This window comes from Pangasianodon hypophthalmus, chromosome 3 (assembly GCF_027358585.1).
Source record: "Pangasianodon hypophthalmus isolate fPanHyp1 chromosome 3, fPanHyp1.pri, whole genome shotgun sequence".
NCBI classification, from domain to species: Eukaryota; Metazoa; Chordata; class Actinopteri; order Siluriformes; family Pangasiidae; genus Pangasianodon; species Pangasianodon hypophthalmus.
In genome coordinates, this window is record NC_069712.1 from 27,095,828 (window position 1) to 27,114,561 (window position 18,734).

Genomic DNA, 18,734 nt, shown 5'->3' on the forward strand with positions numbered 1-18,734 from the left:
CATAACTAACTAAGATAAAACATGTCATGTCACTGAAATGGACTTTAACAAGTCGCAATGTGGGAAAAATCTACTTTTACAACTTCATCCTCTCCGCCTCTGAAGGAGCACTCGTCTCACTCACTACTCACTACGGCAGCGCTGTGCGGTTTAGGACACAGCCCGTCGCTTTGTTCCGAGTCACCCCATTCGTCTGGAGTTTTAACTGACCAATCACAGCGCTGCTCTCTCTCTCGCGCGCTCGCGCTCTCTGATAGAGCCGTGAAAAACAGCCAGCGCGTACTGCGCACGCGCACTGCAAGAACACAGCCTCAATGGTCAACTAGTCACTGTTATAATGCACAGGTTTCTAACCCTAGTTTACACTAACATGTACAGGACAAGGGTTACTCCTGGACCAGAGTTGGAAGCTTGCATTATAATAGCTATTATAATACTTATATAATATAGTTATAATACTTTCTTCTTAAAAACCTTTAATAACAACCGGTCCAATGTGTCTCATGAAACTCTGCATAAGTATTTAAGGCAAAAAGGAATTTAAAAAAATGCTGGATACTGATCAATGCTGCACAAGATTCTGGATATCAGATGTGTTTCAAGAGTTTTGGATGCAATGAAGGGACTGAATATTAATCAAGTATGTTAGTGATATGGTGAACAAAGTAAAAAAAAAAAAAAAAATAAAAATTGATATGTAGCCTATAGGAATCACTTTATTTGAAGCCATGTACTCAAATGAGGCATAGTCTTTATCTCATTTTGGTCTTTGAACAAACAGGTTTTAAAAATCCATTTTACAGTGTTTGAGTCAAGTGCATCCTCTAGTGGATGACTCCAAAATATAACCACTGCTTGAAAAGTACTAATGGTTTAACGTAAATCTAATTTAATGCTAGTTAATTGTAAATTATCTCAAGAGTCAATTTAGCATAACACTTTTTGTCTTAAAGATCAGCTGACAATGGTTTCTTAAACTTAAACACCAAACACACTTTTAACATCATTACTAAGCCACATGTGGTGTTTTGCATGGACAAGCATAAGTGCCACAACTTTTATCCAGAATAATTTTGTATAAAAAAAAAAATAAAAAAAAAAACTGCATATGGAGAAAATCTCAACACAAAGTAAAACGTGCTTACTCCAGTCATGGTAGCTGAAGATAATAAGTCATCATTCTGACATGTAAACCTATTAACTGATTAAAAGAACAATATTTACAGTATGCTTTGACAGTGGAAAGTAAACTTAATAATGTACAAATGCTCCATTTACATACACACAACCTCAGAGCAGGATCTTTAGTCCGAAACAAGAAGAATATACACACCTGATCCCAGTAACATTGATCTTAAAGTTATTAAAATAATTCTGATTCTGAGAAGCATAAAAATCTCATATATACAAAAAAAAAAAAAAAAAAAAGTACAGGAGAGCCCTGTAATCCATACTCCAAAACTTGAATTTGTCTGGAACATTCTCTCTTTTTTTTTTTTGTGAAACATTTTGGTCATCAGTTTTCATGCAAAAAAAAAAAAAAGAAAAGAAAAAAAAAAAAAAAAAAAAAGAGAGAGAGACATATGCCACGGTGTTCTCCTTCTGACTCAGTTTCCTCTTCTCACTGGGTCACCAATCAGTTCAGGGCACTGCTCTTCCCCCTTGGCAATTCGGTCGCATTTGCAAAGCAGGTCGTAGTTTATTTTGTCAGTTATCACGCTGTCTTTCTTGTACTGTGGATGCGTAGCAACAAATTCCCTCATCCATTTCGCCATGGTCATCAGTTCTCCTGAGGTTAATTAGAAGCATGCACAAGACATATTAATTAAACTGCTCTATGGCAACACTTGAACAGCAACAATGAATGGTATGCAATAGCTAGTGAGGTTAGTTGGGAAATCTGAAACTAGCTATTCTTCAAACGTACTGTCGTTCACAACAAATCTAGTTTTGCAACTCGTGTAAGACTGCTTCAGGGAGATGAGGTTGTTTAAGGACTGCAGTACAACGTTTGATAGTTATCACACTGGCCTTTAGAAACTGATTCTGATATCGAAGACTACGTCAATAAACCAATTAGCCCTCTAATAAATCACAAATTCTGATGTGAACTTTATTATATACTGTATTAATAAATACCAGTATAGTATATATTAATATATTTATATATATTAGAAATGGCTGATACCAGCCAAAAATAAATAAATAAATAAATATACAAATAATGGTGGATTGGATACCAGAAAAAAAAAAAAAAAAAAAAAAAAAGACATACAGGAATAACGAATCCTGTAACAAATAGCAAAGACTGGAAGTGTTTACATATAAAGAGACCTGATGGGTTTTTCTTTGTTAGGATTGATTTTATTATATTTATATCTGATAATATTATATTTACAATGTAAGTCATTTTTGTGTGAAGTGCATAAGTGCTTAAAATAAATACATTAAATAAATAAATAAATAAATAAAAGCTTATTACTTTTTAAAGAGAACAATATTGGATGTGTATCAGTATCGGCTGATACTCAAGGTTTATTTTATTATTTGGATATTCACAAGAGTTAATGAACGGATATTAGGCGACTGCTAGGAAAGGGGGAATGTGTACTGAACATGGCATAATCAAGTATCAGTTTTCACTCCAATTAATATTTGACAGATGTACTATTTAAAAACAAAACATTATTTCAGCCTGTAGTTGTAATGTAGCCCTGAGCTGTAAACGTAGGTACTACAGATGTTTATAAACCAGTGAATGAGAATGGAAATGAATGCTCTAGAGTAGCCGGTGATTAAAATGAAAAGCATCGCAGACTGGCTGCCATGCCATGCGTGCAGGATCACTTCTAGTACAAAATGCCCGTATAAACCTGAGGTACATGATTTACGTCCATCGTCATTCAAGCCTGGAGTTGTACTGGATGTTATTGGGAATGTATAATTTTTCATTTGTCAAATCTGACCCTTCCCTAACGTCCTAGCATCCTTTCAGACATTCCAGGTGCTGCATTGCGTGATATGATAGATAACGTGAATACTGTGATCCAAGAAACCTACAACATTTTGGTCATCCCGATTCATCTTTATGTCACATTTAGGGCTAATGTGCTTTTAGTATATAGCAGGGCATATAAACTGCATTATGCAGCAATATAGTTGTGGGATTTCAAATGTAACTCTTTCCATACCCGATGCTCGCTTCTTAATGAGTTTCAGGTAGTTCAAGATGGTGCAGCGCGTGTCTACATCGACTTCCATGTTCTCCAGGTAGCAGTTCAGAATTGGTACAAGTCCCTGGAACACTCCCTCCTGAAGACACGTGACAATTAACATTTACTTCACATGCAAAAAGACAACAGCAGCATCACTTTACCGCTAGACAAATCTGCAATGTTTGGTTGAAATACGTTTTCTCTACCTTGCCGTTAATGATTGTGTCAATGCTCATCAGAGTGTACTCCTCATGATCCTCATTAGTCTCAACGCCATTCTGGGCGGAGTCAAAGAACGGGTTGCAGCCTTGAAGGAAATGAATTCGGATAAGCGGTACGTCAGTCCTGCTAAGCAGGCATTTCGATTCTCAATTCATATAAGTGGAGTCAGTTCAGTGAATATGTATTAAAAAAAAAAAAAAAATCCCTTCTTTACCTTTAAAGATGTCCTTCCTGAAATAAAAAAGGCCTTCTTGCACTGCATTTCGTTTCTGGGCAGCTTTCATGTTGTCATCAACCTAAAACAATATTTATCGTAACTAAATAAAACTAAAATGACCAAACCAATATGGTAACACAAAATAAGAAATATAAAAACAAACCTTTGACAAGGGAATCAGGAAGTCTAACTTGTAGGACAGGATCACTCGTGTAAGAAGAACAATGAACACAACATATGCAGCATTCTCAAAGTCGGTTAACTGAACCTGTGTGTGAGAGAAATGTTTCCATTATATATATATATATATATATTATATATATGTGTGTGTGCATACTCAGGTTAACCCGTGGTAAACAAAAGCCTGAATGCATGCATAAAAACCTGCTTTACAACTCTGCAATTGGGGAAAAAAGGGTCTAATTGTGTTTTGGGAACTGCAATACATAAGCTGCAGTAGTCATTGCTTGATGCAGCATTTATCATAGACCAGTGGCTCTTAAAGCTATTACAAATCAAGTTATAACAGCTGTAGAACACATGCTGTGATCTTATAAATATCCATAATTATTTGACTAGCATGCTAAGCTGCAGCTACCTTTGCATAATATCTAAAAGTCTGGATTACAAAAATAAAACCCTTAAATTTAAAAAATGAGACAGATGAACCACACACCTCCATGGGCCGAAACTCAACTCTCCATCCTATTTCAGAATTGGGAGGAGGTGGTTTGAACCTCATGGTCTGCCAGTTAGTTGACTGAAGATTCTGTACAACAAGAGAAAAAAAAGTTATTGCACACAGGCATTTCATTAAAAAAAAAATCTGGCTGTTTTCAAAAGGAAACTCTGAAAATAACTTGCAGTATAATTGACCATTTATACACCAAGTACCTCAAAGTGGTCTGATTCGTTCTCATCATCCAAGTTAATCTTCTCCTCAAAGAGCGACAGTGGGTCACGAATAAAGAGGTGGGCAATGTGCTGGGCCAGTAATTTGTCAATGCCTGCAATATAGCTCACTATTAACATTTAGCTCTTATTTCAAAGGCAAAAAAAAAAAAAAGTAAAATCCTTTTACCTGCATCCAAGAGCTGGTTGTAGATGTCGTCATCTTTCGTCAATTCTATATCATTGTATTTTTCCCCACAAAAAGAAAGGTAGCTATCAATGGAATCATATCTTGACTTGTGGATCCTGAACTTGTTGTTTTTCAAAGGCTGCAAGGCAAGATCACACAGGCCAAAATGATTTAGGGGAATTTCACAAATGAAAGAAAAGACTCTTTGCATACAATTTACTGCAATGACTTGGACTTATGAGGCTTGTCTGTACAAGTATATAGTTCTATATCATTTTCAACTGCTGCTCTGACCTCCAGCCCTCGTTCTTCCCGAGTCCGATCATCCACAGAGGCTGAGATAACACCCCAGCGACAGTCGATATCCGACATGTAGCCACGATAGAAGGGAGAAGCAGCACTGAGGGCCATCTGCACATATTGTGACACATTGTAAAGCTATTGTTCAGTCTGAAAGTGCTTATTTAGATAAGGCTTAGGGGGCATCAAAATGTTCAGTCACACATTCCATTAAATCAGAGTATACATAATTAATTCCTTCCTTTAACACAGTATGAAATTTTCATTTTAATCTGAAATGAACTGCTCTTAGTTCAATTTGTAGGATTACCGCATTTTAAAAAAAGCTGCAGTTCATATATTGCATTGATCCGTCTGTTTTTTGTTTGTTTTTTTATGTACACTACCAGTCAAAAGTTTGGACCCAGTGGATTCTGATAAAGGCTAATGGCTGAAATTTTCCTTGAAATACCCTTTAAATTTGCTTCAAACAGGAAGGAAGCTATTGAAGAAAAACTACTTCAGACATTTAACATTGCTGTAACTTTGACCCTCGCTTTGTTCAACTCCAATATCTAATCAGTTCATCTGCTCATTACCATGATTACACCGAAAAACATTCAACCACTCGTTCTTAGCTCACTGACGGGAATCTTGGACGGACAGATGGACAACCCAAAAATATAATGCCTCCAACCCCTTGGTCATGGAGGCATAAAAACTGGTGGCTCTGTTATGCCGTGGGAGCATTTTGCTGTTATAATTTAGGTCCATTTGGTCCCTTAGAGGGAAGAGTCGCTGCAAATCAATAGATTATTCTGAACAATAGATTATGCTGACTGATCACCTTTATCGTATGTTGGAACATGTCCATCGTGACGGGAGTGGTCGCTTCCAGGATGATTCTGCCTCAAACGCAGGGCATCGTGGTTTGATGAGTATGTAATTGATGTAAATTACATGCTACAACCTTCACACTCACCAGATCTAAACCCAACCAAATACCTTGGGGAGGTTTTGTGTTACATAGCGCTCTCCACAGCAATCAACACACCTATTGATGGAATATCTCCAGTACAGGGCCAGAGATTGTAGAATCTGCGAAGCTGTTCGCTAGCTAAGACATTTTATGTCGTTTATTCTTTTGTCACCCATCTGTAGCTTTTACTTAAAACTTACTTAACTTAAAATTACTTGTTTCCCCAACATGTAGTTTTCATTTAGAACTTAAGAAAAGCCTCATGAAGGTTGTTGAGATGATGCTAGGAGTGTGTAACACTTCATCATGAATACTGTAGTTAATTAAAATTATTTTTAAAAAATCATTTACTTAGTAAATGATGAAGAAAACCCTTGATCATGTGTGTTTAAACACTTAACTGGTTTAAGTGCATTTTAAACTAGTTCTAGTTTGTCACAAAGGACAAGCTTTCATTAAAAGTTCATTAATATTACTCACCACTATGGGGCAGAATGTGGCCAGCTGGTCATAGAGGTATCGAGCCTCACTGATGCTGCAAGCTTGAAATGTGACCTAAATAACAGCGGGACAGTTTACAATTATTCACACAGCAAAGCGTTAGAACACTCGCAAGCCTTGTTAGCAGAGTAAGAGATGAGATGTACTGCGTAAACTGCTTCACCTGCAGACAGCAGTTTCCCATTCCGAAGCCCATGGCGTCCATGTAGATGTGATCAGGGAGAGCTGCACTCGCCGCCTCCCCGTCGTCCTCGGGAAACTTCTCCACAAATGGAGTTGGTGTGTTTTGATCTTTAAAGACTACGAAAAAGATACAAATGTTGATATTCAAGGACCCTGGTTCACAAAATACATTTCACAAAACTCTTTTTATATACAACATATTGCTTTCTGTGATATGGAATTTCGATTTTATAAGACAATCTGGGATAGCATTACACCCACACAGCGACAGGTCAAAGGGTAATTCGAGACTCCTCGCTTCTGAACAACGCATATCAGGTTCTCAAGTGAACTTCACAAAATATGCATTGTATCCGTCTCTCTATACATCATCAGTTCTGCCTTCAAATGACATGGTTATCATTATGACCACCGAGGTAGAAACTGTTTAATCCTTTATTGCTCTAATTCTCAATAAAGATAAAAATAAATGACCCAATTTCAACAAAATTGCATCAAAAACACTGGGCAGTAATTAAGGAGGTGATATTGACTCACTCGGTACGTTGATCGCCACCTTCTCCCCTCGTCTGTGACGAATGTTCCTGGTCAAAGTGCTGAAATAGATGAACAATTGAACTCGGTTATGTGCAACTGAAGAAAATTGCACTACTTTACCTACAGCAGTGCAGTAACAACAATGCAACGGCTATGAGACTATACCTTGAAAGGTCTGAATTATAGTTACAGGGCTCTTTTGAGGACAAAGTATATTAGTTATATAAAGGATGACATTTTCCTGTTTTGAAAAAAAATCCTCAGGGCTAACAGGAGAAAATTCTCAGTGTCCACACCCTTACAGCTTGGTGAGAATGCTGCTTTCTATCAAACAGGTATGCAAAAAACCCTCTGGAGGTGATCAAGAGTCCTGACCTGAACCGGGGATGTCTGTTGATGGCCTCATCGGGGAAGAAGAGGGACTTGCTCGCTCCTTTTTCAACAGGTGTCGGCCTGTACTCTGGCTTTGTGAAACCCGGACAACCTAACCTGAAACACAGGGTTCAGCTGCCAAATGCAACATTTATAATAAAACATTTTTATTATAATGCGTGCCATATAAGAAATGCTCCCTAGCCCAAGGGTGATCATTATCTAGATACACTTTGCAGCATTCAGATGGTTACAGAAGACTCCAGGTCATTTTTGAAAGAGAAATTGTCAATGGTGTAATTATGCATAAAAAAAACAATGACTTTACATTTTCTCACACATTTCTCATACATTTTTTTTCTTCCATATTTGCAAATTACCCCAGTATACACCACTGAGGATTCTAAAAATAATTTAGTAGATGCAATGGAGGGCATAAATAATTGAGTGTTAACTCAAGAACATTCAGAAAGAAAGAGAGAGAGAGAGAGAGAGAGAGAGAGAGAGGGAGAGAGAGAATTTTTGGAACTCACTGGAATGCTTGAAACATCCTGAAGGTTGAACTGGTTTCGTGTCCTATGGGTACTTTAAAGTCTTAGCTAATAAAGGTGGTTCAAACTGTCCTGTTTCTCAACATACACGAACATGCCCAAAAGTTTGCGGACACGTGACCATCACGCCCATACGTCATTCTTCCCCGAACTGTTGTCACAAAGTTGGAAGCACACAATTGTTTAAGATTTTCTTTCACTGGAACTAAGGCGCACAAACCTGTTCCAGCATAACAATGCATAACAATGCATAACAATGCCTCAAAGCAAGCACCAAGCCTGAGCTCTGACCTCAGCCTCACTGAACACGTCTGGGATAAACTGGAATGCTGACTGCACCCCGGATCTCCTCACCCAATATCAGTGCCTGACCTCATTAATGCTCTTGTAGCTGAAGGAGAACAAATCCCCACAGCCACGCTCCAAAATCTAGTGGAAAGCCTTCCCTGAAGAATGGAGGTTATTATAACAGCAAAATGGGGGACTAAGTCTGGAATGGGATGTTCAACAAGCACATATGGGTGTGATGGTCAGGTTTCCATAAACATTTGGCCATATGGTGTACTTTCAATGTCAGGATTTTCACACAGCCTCATCCTTCTGTACCAGGCCAATTTTCCATTAGCATTTGACACTTGATCACAGACCACAGAATAGCTAAACTGAACGCCCTGAAGAACGCATTCAACTGATGGTCAATGCAAATAATTAGGAGTTGCTGTTGCACTGTGTATTCCATGTTGTCAGGTCCACGCTACCTGGGGAATGACGTGATAGTGCAGAGAGTCTCGTCCTTATTGAGCACGGAAGAGGCCTCCCTCCTCCGTTTGCCCATGTTGTCTTCTACGGTGTTGAACTCGGACATTGTCCCGCCGTAAGGCTGTCCTGGAGTGCCCTCAATCATGTAGCTGCCATACTCTGGCCTCCACAGGGTTGGATGGCTGCAAATCATGGTAGAAAACAAAAAAAAACCAAACAAGAGACTTATCACCTCGGGGATCAGTTTTTAGCTTATCACATATTTACATCTGAGTGCGAGCCTTTATGTCTGTTCACTGTGGATTAATGCAACACATAAGCAAATATGAATGGCAGCAGATTACCTTCTCACATTTGCATGTGCAGAAAAGGCAGAATTACATTAGCCTGGCAGGATAAACATGTATGCAAAGTGAAGTAGGGTCTATTTGTGTGTAGTATCGGGGGAATAGTGTGCTTGTTGTTCTTTGGTATGTGCAGCAGAAAGGCAGTAATGAAAGCTAAGGCTTTCCAGCTGCTCTACTATAAACTGGTGTTTTCCTTGTGTTGGGTTCGGCTCCACATCTCCCTCACATGCACAAGGCTTTGCTGTTCATGAAAACTTGTGCAAACACAGTCACATGAGAATGGGCTGATTTTCTCACTCAGACCTTTCCGATATATATGACTATTTACCATAGAATGCTTATGAAAAGAAAAAAAAAAAACATACACAACACTTCGACAAGTGCTTAATGATTTATAAAACAACAGAGGTGATTATTTTTACTGTATAGGCATTTCAAAAGCTGGATATGCCACAGGATGTTGAATTATTGTCTATACATACAACACTGATGCTCTTGGAAAGGTGTGTTACACCGCAGGAAATGAATATTATATTATATGAGCTCAGGTGAAACGAGCACAAGAGCTATGATTTTGCATGACAAAGGGCAGTAGTGACTCACTTGGGGTTGACCTTTTCCCCCTTTTCTTGCAGCGTATCCAACACTTCGTTTCCATTCAGAACCAGACAAGCTTTTTCATTTTTCGCATCCAGGTCCACCAACATGTACTCCACCTGAGAGAGGGGGAAAAAAAACAACAACAAAAAAAAAAAAACAGGAACTGTGAAAAATACAAGTGCAATGTGGAATTGTCCTAGCAATCAAGTGTGGATTATTGGTGGTAATATTACACTAACAACATTGTAACAATAACCTTTATCTTGTTGGAGTATCTTGCATAACAATAACTGAATTAAACCAGGGGTGTCCAGTCTTGGCTGGTGTGGTTGAAGGTTTTCATTCCAGTCAAGCAGGAGCCACACCTGCGTCCACCTGTTTAATCAGTTGATCTTGGCTTTCAGTACAATCAGGCGTGGCTTCTGCTTGGGTGCAACGAAAACCTGGCACTTTCCTGATAAGACTGGACACCCCTGATTTAAACCATAACCTATGACTTTGATAAAATGTATGCTGGTTGCATAGGGATGTTCTTCCATCTTCTGTTGATACTTAAATAAGCCAGATGTTTTATAAATCTACTACACGGGCATTCTGATGCAAAAAGTTTTTAAATGACAATATAGGACACCATTACGATCTCTTTCACACTTTCTCATCTCTGATCTCAACGCTGAGTCCACTGTCTGACCCGGGGATTAATCTAAAACTAACAACATTCCAGTGTGCACTCGGCAAAGCACTCTTGTGCTACTTGTCCTACTGCTCAACTGACTTATGTCCCATATTTTATGAACTATGTTGAACTTACAATTTTTACTAATTCAGTAAAAGCTACTTTCCGCATGCATCATTCTTGCACTTTGCTGTAACAATGCAATCCATAAAGCAGCCGCACGCTAGAGACAAAAAGTAGACTTGTATTGTACCGTTTTCAAAAAGTTACATGTATTTATTCAAATATAGATTTACATAAGTTAATAAGCACACATTTGCATACCGAATAAAAACAAAAATCTAGTCTTTGATGTCAGAAATAAAATATGCATTTTAAGGTGAAGATGCTCATGAAAAAAAACTTTTACAGAAAGGTTTCTGTAAATAGCATTATTTTAATTGCTTAATTAAAAAAACACTATGCACTCGTATCATTTTTTATGGACATTTAAGTACAAACCTAATGCAAGTCCAGCAGTAAGCAACATTGTAGGAAATTCCTCTGTAAAATTCGAGGAACATTTTCTGTACCGTTTATCCTACACAGGGTCGCGGGGTAACCTGGAGCCTATCGCAAGGGACTCGGGGCACAATCACACACACACACTCAGTCACACAGTGTGGACAATTTAGAGATGCCAATCATCCTACAACCCATGTCTCTGGACTAGGGGAGGAAACCAGAGTACCTGGAGGAAACCCCTGAAGCATGGAGAGAACATGCAAGCTCCACGCACACAGAGCAGAGGCGGGACTCTAACCCTCAACCCTGGAGGTGCGAGGCAAACATGCTAACCACTAAGCCACCCAGTGGGCGGAGCTTCCTGCTGGGGAAGAAAAAAAAAAAAAAAATAGAAAAGACAGAAATTCAAATATCATTACAAACCTTCACCTAACCATTAAAACTGGTCCTGAATGGTATCCACCAGACATAACAAGCCACCAGTAGAAGATAAATTCCCAGTAGAGACCCACAGGGACCATTAGAGTTTCCATTAAAACCATTACAAATTCTGTGAGGGTTTTTATTGTGTTTTTTCAGCAGAGTTGACTACTTTACAATCATGAAGTGACTTGTAAAATGATGTTACAGCCGGTCTGTAGAAGTGTTTTGCACTGGTGTAATCCAGGTGACCGATTCAGCCAAACTGGACCCATTGAAACTAAGGAAGGTGTCTTGTGGTGCAGTAATGTGGGGAGCTCTGCACCTGCTGCACGGGCTCGGTCCTCAGAAGCCTCCCTACCTGGCCCACAGGACACTAGGTAGTGCGCAGGCAGTATTCACTCCAGCTCCTGTGTAGTGCACTTGGACAGGGAGGAGAGGACCATTTGGGTTTCGGCCGCTCATTTGGCAGGCTAATGTTGCTCTTTTGTTTTTAGAAAGGATAATCTGACCAGAGCACGCAACATTGTTTCCGTGTCACGTCACTACGTGTAGCTAGACGTCAAATACCCCAAACGAGGCTTTTAGGAAAGCGAAACAAACAGTGCTGCTTTGAGAGAATACAACTCACTCACCTCATCGCCCCATTTTAGCACATCCTTCTGCCTGTCCTTCACCTTGTTGTAGATGTTGAGAAACTGCAGGATGCCGTGTTTTCTGACATGGTCGGCATATTTCTTGGTTTCTGTCCAGTTAAGCGGGGAGCCTTGAGACAGCAAGCCCATTAGCACGAACGGCTAAGAAACTTTCCGACACGGACAGGAGACTCACAACACGAGCTACTTTCTCTGGTGCTGAAGCGACTGCGAGTTGTAGCTACTAGCTTGCTAGCAAAAAGAGACAGGCCTTAACGGTTGTTTTATTTATTATTATATATATATATTTTTTTTAGAAACGTCGCGTCCTCCGCGCCAGCGTCCTCGCGCGAGCTCCCGGTATATAAGCGATGAAAAAAAAAAATCTGGGATAAAAGCAGCGAAGGGTGATTCACGCACTGTTTCACGCTAAAGCACTGAGCACACTACCTCCCTCCCGCACACTGAGAAACCGTGTGCAGTTTGAGGACAGTTTTCCCCCCGCGCGAGACGCGACGTTGATAGAGTCCACGTGACTTCTGTAGGCTGCGCTGCGTCATCTTATGACTCAGCAATTCTCGCTTCTTTTTTTTCTTTCTGAGGCTAGTGTAGGTAGGCTGTTGCCAAGGCAACGGTGCTCGTGCTGGAGTATCGCGTTCATCATGACGTTGCAAAAATTCTATTTTCTTTTTGTTTTTATTTAAAACTATTTTCTGGAAGAATGAGTGAAATGAATGTATTATATAGTGATCCAAATGCACAGACTTCTTCTTCTTCTTCTTCCCACCTGAGCTAAAAAAGTTGACCATCAATTCAATTCATTCATTTTTTTTTTTTTGTTGCCAGAATTCATAAGCAAATTCTTTAATTACTGAAACTTCTTAAAATCTGAAAGCTACTGAAAAATCCAGTTTGGTCTGACCAGCTACCAGCGTCTAAAAGGCAGAGCCGATCAAACTGGTAGACCATTTTTACCAACTGGAAAGTCACTTTTCCAGCTAAACCTGACTGAATTTATCCATAAAATAACAATTTATCCATGTTTGGATTTTTCTAATTGCCATACTGTTGTGTTCCATCCATTCTCTGTACCGCTTGTCCTACACGGGGTCGCAAGGAGGATGGAGGTGGGAATCGAACCCCCAACCTTGTAGGTGCGAGTCTCTAATCTCTAATGTAGCAGAGTAATTCAGAAATGCTTCCTTTCTACCAACACGGTCCAGCTAGCAAAGATGGTCCAGCTAGCAAAGATGGTCCAGCTAGCCAAGCTCTGGTGTACTGTGTAATTTGTGGACTTCATGCTTCCTATCCCACTATAATGGGTTTAAGTGCCGTGTCCTGATGAAAATGCCTTTGAAGAGTTGTATATATTGACGCTGCTGAAAAATCCAGTTTGGTCAAAAACAGGCAAAGCTGGTAGACCAACTATACCAACTGATTTAACCTCCTGCAGCCTCAGAAGCACTCTGAACTGAGAGAACTCAGAACATTTGGGTACACTCTTGGCTTGTAGATTCACTATTTTCAACATATACATATGTATTTTCACCAAAATATTTAATGTCATGGATTTGCTTGATTCTGGCTAAAGAAAGCCAAGAAGCAAAGCAAGCTGCATTACTGTGGAATGCTGGAGAAGATTTGTATTTGGGTGGCCAATGAAACCATGTCAGCCTGTCTGTGTGTGGTATTTTTATCAGGAAATCAAGACCACTAAAAAAAAAAGACATCAGCAACATTTTATAGGAACCTTTAATAAATATGCAGAACTTGGACATGTACAATGAATCAGCATAAATACAAACGTTTCTCTTCTCAAATCAGTCACATTTTAAAAACACAATACCGTTGTTGTGCAGTTGTCACATTGTTCAGTTTCCAAGAACCTACGAATATTTTAAAACGTGAGCTGGTAGGAATAATCGGAAATCTTTACTGCCTGTGTAGCCAGCTCAGGCACGTAGCTTTGATTCCATTAACCGCGTAGTCATTTTACAAAACTTGCCATCCCTGTCGAACCTTTCAACTTCCATCTTGACTCTTCTAAAGCTTCTTCTGAAGGTGTGTTTTTTTTATATTTTACTGTTGTCTATTGAAGCGTCAGATGGAAAAGTAAACTGCTTCTATTACACCTACACCTGGCAGGTAGGACTAGAAGTGAAATGCTCAGTTTTCACCACCATTACATAAACTAAGATTAGCTTATGGCATCACAAAGAGCAGTATTTGATAGCGAGTCATCAATAATAAAGAATGAATTAGATGTTAGATAGTAAGCTAGATAGCTTTTGCGTATTATTGGCTTCTTTGGAACTCAGTACATAAATATCATACTTTTGTGACAGATCATGTTCCGCATACTTCATGATGTACCGCCAACTGCATCAATGTCTCAAAAGCTATTGAGAAGGGCTGATGAAATAATTATAAGCCTTGGCCCCATTTTTAAAATACAACTATTAAGTGAATTACGCCTAAATATTTTTATTTAGAAAATTCTTTCCACTGTTTGTAAAACACAAAAAAGTCAATCTCCAAAAGAAAACCTAATCGTATATCAGTGTTCTTATCAGTGTTCTTATAACCTATGAGCCATTTTAATACTTGCAAATTCATCTAAAAATTCAGCACATTGAACATTAATTCCAGATTTGATCCAAACTGAAAAGTAATAATTGCATAAAATATGGTTCATTGAGTTTATATAATAAATGGAACTGGTTTAATATGTGCTTGCTTAGTAAAATGAAAAGAGAATATGAAACCGAAATGATAATGTTTTAGAAAAAGTTATTTTTGCTTAATTTTTGATTTATAAAAATGTGTTTTATTTTTATCATAAATGTGTAGGGTTGGCCTGAGTGTGAAAAGTATTTCACAGTTGAGAGGAAAAGCTTAAAATATATTATGCATTATCAAGCTAGCTATATTCCCCTATTCTATCCTGTCACCTATATACTGACTGGAGCAGATGATACTGAGCTGGCCCTGGACTCTCGTGTTTTACGGGTGGGGATGCTAATAACACAGCATGAGATGCCCACTGTAGCCTCGGGCAGCTCGTCATCCTCAGTCCATTCATTAAGGTCGGGGTTGTATACCTGAATGCATTTCTTGTACTTCTTCTCCACCTCGTTCCATCCTCCCAGGAGGTAAATCTTACTATTCAGTGTGGCCACACCTGCTGTGCTCACTCCTGTGTGCAAGGGAGCAACATAGCTCCACTGGCCTGAATGAGGGTTGAAACATTCAACTGGCAAGACATCGACTCTCTCTCCGCGCCCTCCAAGCTGGCTACCACCAAGAACATAAGCCCGATCGCCAACAGTGGTGGAACAATGCCAGCCTCTTGGCGTGCTCAGGCTGTTTTTATCCTGCCAACTATCTGTTGATGGATCATAAGAACACACAGCCCTGGAGTAGGCATTGTTGATGTAACCTCCAGTTACCAAGATCTTGCCATCAATGACTGTGCTAGCATGACAGCATCTTGGTACCTCCATAGGGGCTTTCATCTGCCACTGGTTAGAGGATGGAACATAACACTCGACGGAAGCCTGGCAGCCATCTGAGTTACGTCCACCAACAGCAAAAAGGAGACCATTAAAGGTGTTGAGGCTGAAATGTGTACGCTTTTGAATCATGCTGGTGAGATGGATCCATGAGTTGAATCGGGGGTCATATCTGTGTGGAAAAATAACATACATTTGCTCAGTCGTTTTGAGCAAAACGTCATCATTACAAGGCATTTCTGAAAAGCAGGCAGGAACACAATAGGGAAAACACTTACCTGCAGAAATTGCTGACGGCATGCTTTGCTTGGTTCCTAGCATCATTCTGGTCTTCACCACCAGCCACGTAGAGGAAGCCATCCAGGACAGCCACACACTGATTGAAGCTCTTTGCAGGCATCTCAGTCAGCCTGTTCCAAATGTTGTCCTCATCCCTATAGAGAATGTCCTTGCTGAGGGACTTTTCCGTCAAGGCAGGTCGTCCACCCACAGTAAGCAGTACTTTTTGGCCACCACGGACCTTGGTTCTTCTGGACTGCAGGATGTTTTGTTGGTATGGCAGCAGATGGTAATTCATGGCGTCCACCAGAAGACGGTGACACTCTGGATCTTGCATCATCCTGGGAACAGTCTGCACGTGGCTGACCAGATCCTGAGGTGTGATGGTGCCAAAGCGGATGTGCGTCAACAGGTCTGGCGCATACTTCAGTCTCTTCTCGTCAAAGTCCAACCATTTGATGGCAATCTGAAAGGCTGTGAGCTCAGACGGCAGCTGCAAGGAGTCATCTGTTAAGAAGTCGCTGATCTGCTCATAGGTGAGCTTCAGGAATTGCTCCATCTCTGAGAACTCAATGAAATTCTCACGCATGAACTTCTGCGCTGCCTCTTTGGTTTCTTTCAGGTTGTATGTATCTGCAATGTTGACCACATACATACAGTTTTCAACGCTGATCTCCTGCATTAGGAAGTCACTGCACATCTTAACCAGGGTGTGAATCTGCAACAGCATGGCTGCTGAAATCGTGCTGCCAATGGTGTAGAGTGACAAGGTCAGTTTTCCAGAGTAGGCATATGTGATGGCTGTGGCCAAACCAACCGGGGACAGCTCATTGAGGTCAATTTTTTGAAGGGATGGATCCTTCTTGAGAATGTTATGGATGTGCTCACTACAAGATGCCATCACAACTTTGTGCACATTGAAGGACTTGGACTTGGTTGCTATTGTGAGATCACACAGGAAGCTGTCTTGTCTCATGTTGCTAAGGCCTTCCAGGAGGTTAGGGGCATAGACAGGGTCGTTGACCTCTGTTGAGATGCAGCTAAAACCATTGCCACCTTCCAGAAGAGTGTTCAGCCCATTGATTTTATTCACTGGGCTGTCTTCCACCATGATCGTCATCTCATTGATGTCTGCTTTATTCTTCTTAGCGGCCTTGTTCTTTTTGGGTGCCATGACTGTAGCAGGGGGTCACAGCCCAGACCTAAAATGAATGAATAAATATATTAGTGGTCACCGTCCCAAAACTGTTTAGGATTTATGAAAAATAACAGTTTTTTAATGATATGGTATCTTCAAATAATAAGGATGACATAACTGCACTCTAAGAAATAAAAGTACTTTTTGTTACTGCCACTGTAGCATCAAGGGTAGACATTTTGTACCTTTAGTGGGTATTTTTTAACCTGGAAACATGTACCTTTAAATCATTTAAGGTACATAACTGGACGTTAAGAACCACTGATGTACCTTTAAATTTTTACTCTAAAAGCTAATAAAAGGTATACTTCATGTACCTTCCCAGGTAAACACTATACAGTATGTATATAACACGTACTCAGATACAAGGAAAAGTCTTTATGGGATCCCACAGTTTGAATAAAAAAAACATTTTAAGACCTGACACATCTTTCAGTGTGTACTGCTACAATACAAACTGTTTTACAGATGACACTGGCCTTTTATAAAGAACCACAGAAAACCTATTGGCTTTCAAATCCAAAAGTTGGCTTTCAAAACTATGTATTCACTCTATTTTATGGCTAACTACAAGGTTTATGAAACATTACATCTAAGAATTCTGTTCATTGAGCAAAAAAGCAGAATGTACTCTGCACAGAGTATCTTGCTATCGTAAGATATTGTGCATCAACATGCCTGTCTCTGCATCTGTCACAGTTTATCACTAGCAGGTCCAGGAATAGCAGCAGCTCTGGATCGTTTACTCTAAAGGTCCTTTTATAGGCTTTGTGTCATGGCCTACAACCACGTGCTTGTTTTTTGCTAAACCTTTTTTTTTTTTTTTTATGCGTATAATTCTAATAATTGTTAAAATATAGCAAACTTTATACACAATATTTGTTTTAGCTTCAATTACTCTGCCATCACTTAGAATGTGTATTAAGCATGTTAAAAAAAGTGATCACAGGTGACAGTTGCTTTAAGAACAAGAAAGTGTCATTAGGATATTATATCAGAATAAACTCAGTCTGTTTCATTGACTGAGACGTGTAAAGATAAAACTAAATTTTCCAACTCAGTGTTCATCAGTCCCATAGATATATGCTTAGCTATAAAAAAGTAAACAGTACTGATGAGTAAAGGAATAGCTACTTTTGAGCATTATGAGCAGGTATAAATAAAGAAGACGCTTTAGCCTACCTATGCTGAGATGAAGTAGGTGCCGGTGTTGGAAGGACTCACAGCTCCACGTTGGTGTGCAGGAGAGGAGAGACAGGGAGAGTGAGAGAGCGTAAGAGAGAGAGAGGGAAAGAGAGTGTGTGTGAGGGAGAGAGAGAGACAGACACGCTGTAGATGTGGTCAGGTGGTCAGAGAAGAACCCCTCCTCCCTCCACTGAGAGAGAAGACGTGATTGCGGAATAAGACTCCTCTCTTTCCCCCTTAATGTGACACATCCCCTCTTCATCTCATTCATTGTGGGAGGCACGTGTACAGAGTAACAAATCCTCTGGAAACCTGTCAGATAATCGCATTTAAGCATGAAAAGTAAACAAAACTTTGTAAAACTTTACTATAAAGTCTTTATATGCTTTTTTGTGGACTTTATAGTAAAGTTTTACATAACTTACATAAAGTTTTACATATATAAAGTTATATATATATATATATATATATATATATATATA

The 18,734-nt window shown here is 39.6% G+C and overlaps 2 protein-coding genes across 2 annotated transcripts; both read right to left on the reverse strand.

The window, feature by feature from the left end:
* Positions 1–696: 696 nt before the first annotated feature.
* Positions 697–12,828, reverse strand: gclc (glutamate-cysteine ligase, catalytic subunit). The gene is made up of 16 exons (XM_026939535.3): positions 12,079–12,828; positions 9,847–9,959; positions 8,896–9,078; positions 7,590–7,703; positions 7,215–7,273; positions 6,658–6,794; positions 6,474–6,548; positions 5,030–5,146; positions 4,736–4,874; positions 4,549–4,661; positions 4,331–4,423; positions 3,818–3,922; positions 3,652–3,733; positions 3,422–3,522; positions 3,192–3,312; positions 697–1,789 (listed from the first exon to the last, which is right to left on the reverse strand). The coding sequence occupies exons 1-16, from the start codon at positions 12,226–12,228 to the stop codon at positions 1,608–1,610; spliced, it is 1,884 nt and encodes a 627-aa protein (XP_026795336.1). The 5' UTR covers positions 12,229–12,828; the 3' UTR covers positions 697–1,607.
* Positions 12,829–13,812: 984 nt separating this feature from the next.
* On the reverse strand, positions 13,813–18,407 carry klhl31 (kelch-like family member 31). The gene is made up of 3 exons (XM_026939068.3): positions 18,250–18,407; positions 15,869–17,071; positions 13,813–15,762 (listed from the first exon to the last, which is right to left on the reverse strand). The coding sequence occupies exons 2-3, from the start codon at positions 17,041–17,043 to the stop codon at positions 15,030–15,032; spliced, it is 1,908 nt and encodes a 635-aa protein (XP_026794869.1). The 5' UTR covers positions 17,044–17,071; positions 18,250–18,407; the 3' UTR covers positions 13,813–15,029.
* Between the last annotated feature and the right edge of the window lie 327 nt (positions 18,408–18,734).

Coding starts and splice junctions, on each gene's coding strand:
- klhl31 (XM_026939068.3), bottom strand. CDS start 17,043: ATGGCACCCAAAAAGAACAAGGCCGCTAAGAAGAATAAAGCAGACATC. Junction 15,763..15,868: donor GCCGTCAGCAATTTCTGCAG/GTAAGTGTTTTC, acceptor TTTTCCACACAG/ATATGACCCCCGATTCAACT.
- gclc (XM_026939535.3), bottom strand. CDS start 12,228: ATGGGCTTGCTGTCTCAAGGCTCCCCGCTTAACTGGACAGAAACCAAG. Junction 6,549..6,657: donor TGGGAAACTGCTGTCTGCAG/GTGAAGCAGTTT, acceptor GCTGTTATTTAG/GTCACATTTCAAGCTTGCAG. Junction 4,662..4,735: donor CAACCAGCTCTTGGATGCAG/GTAAAAGGATTT, acceptor GCTATATTGCAG/GCATTGACAAATTACTGGCC.